Below are 1,630 nucleotides of genomic sequence, written 5' to 3'. Positions count from 1 at the left end.
CCTTGCAGCTTGTATGACTGAAACCTGCCTTAGAGTCCCGCAGCTGCACATCCTCCCTTGTGCTTGGTGGGGGACTCCTGCAGCAGCGCCTTGTGACCCAGACAAGCATGGGATTTACAGGGTGAAGTCAAAACTGAACTGCATTCAGCGAGATGCCCAACGCCTCTTCCTGGACTGCTACCTCGCCTCTGCTGCTGCTCTGGGAGGACTCCTCCGGGACCCGCATCTTCCTGTCACTGCTCTATGCAGTCTTGGCTATCTCAGGGACTTTATCCAATGTGATGGTCATCTATTTAGTCTTCTCCTTCAAGAAGCTGCAGACAACTAGTAATGCCTTCATTGTGAACGGCTGCACGGCAGACCTGAGTGTGTGTGCCCTGTGGATGCCCCAGGAGGCTGTGCTGGGGCTGCTGCCTCCCAACTCCTCCTCCCTTCGCTCGGTGGAGTACCAGCTGCTCCGAGGGGGGCTCCTCGGCCTCGGCCTCACCGTCTCCCTGGCCTCTCACCTGCTGGTGGCCTTCAACAGGTACGTGCTCATCACCAAGCTGCCCAGCGTGTACCAGGCCCTTTACCAGCGGAGGCACACGGGCTGCATGATCGGGCTCTCCTGGGCCCTTGCCTTGCTCCTGGTCCCGCTGCTGCCCGGGCTCTGGACCCTGGGCTCTGCCCAGCAGCCGCCCCTGTGGCACACGGACAGCAGCTCTCGCTACACCGCCCTGCTCCTCGCCCTTGCCGTGCTGGGCCAGACCGCGCTGCTGCTCCACTGCTACCTCGGCATCGTGCGGCGGGTGCGGGGCAGCGCCAAGCGGGTCAGCGTCCTCAACTTTCACCTCCTCCACCAGCTGCCCTTCCCCGCCGCCCCGCCGCCGCCCCGCCGCGCCCAGCGCCGCCTCAGCAGCGTCTCCGTCCTGCTGCTCTGCTGCGTCTTCCTCCTGGGCACCCAGCCCCTGGTGTGGGTGAGCCTCCTGGGCTTCTTCCTGCGGCCGGCGCCGCCGGCGCTGCAGGCCGCCAGCTGGCTCCTGCTCTGCTCCCTCTCGGTCCTCAACCCCCTGCTCTACACGTGGCGCAGCGAGGAGTTCCGCCGAGCGGCCCGCTCCGTCCTGCCCCGCGGCGACGGCCCCGCCGCCGCTCCGCGCCCGGCCGCCGGGGCCGGCCCCGCCCCGCCCTGCCCGCAGCTGCCGCGGCGGCGGGGCACGACGGGCAGCGCCGCCGCCGTGCCGCGCTGAGGGGCCGCGGGGGAGGGCGGGAGCCCCGGGCACACGTGGCCCGCACAGCCCACGCCGGGCGGACGGGCAGGAAGAGCCACGTTCCCTCAGGCCGCTGCCCGCCCCCTCCCCGTTAGCGCTCCTCTCTTTATACGTTCGCGTGTTGCTCCTTTCTGACCCCACGCACCTCCTTCTCGCTCCCTCTTTCGCCGCGCTGACTGGCAGCCTGAGGCTCCGGCTGCTTTTCCGGGGCACTGGGACGGGCGCTGGGGTGGGGGTCTCCCGCCCGCCTGCCCGCAGCGCGGCCCTCGCCCCTCGCCCCACCCCAGCCCTGCTTCCGCTCACGGCCGGTGCCGGACTCCGGCCGACAGCGGTGGATTTAGAAATCGGCGATAACTGGTAAATATGGCAACGTATGCAACTGT

At 68.5% G+C, this 1,630-nt stretch overlaps 1 protein-coding gene across 1 annotated transcript; it reads left to right on the top strand.

Annotated features, from left to right (window-relative positions):
- On the top strand, positions 1 to 1,226 carry GPR88 (G protein-coupled receptor 88). The gene has a single exon (XM_009937999.2). The coding sequence runs from the start codon at positions 153 to 155 to the stop codon at positions 1,224 to 1,226; it is 1,074 nt and encodes a 357-aa protein (XP_009936301.2). The 5' UTR covers positions 1 to 152.
- Positions 1,227 to 1,630: the final 404 nt, after the last annotated feature.

This window comes from Opisthocomus hoazin, chromosome 6 (genome assembly GCF_030867145.1).
Source record: "Opisthocomus hoazin isolate bOpiHoa1 chromosome 6, bOpiHoa1.hap1, whole genome shotgun sequence".
Classification (NCBI taxonomy): Eukaryota; Metazoa; Chordata; class Aves; order Opisthocomiformes; family Opisthocomidae; genus Opisthocomus; species Opisthocomus hoazin.
The sequence above is the reverse complement of the archived record's forward strand: the minus strand, read 5'-3'. Positions and strand labels throughout refer to the sequence as shown.

Coding starts and splice junctions, on each gene's coding strand:
- GPR88 (XM_009937999.2), top strand. CDS start 153: ATGCCCAACGCCTCTTCCTGGACTGCTACCTCGCCTCTGCTGCTGCTC.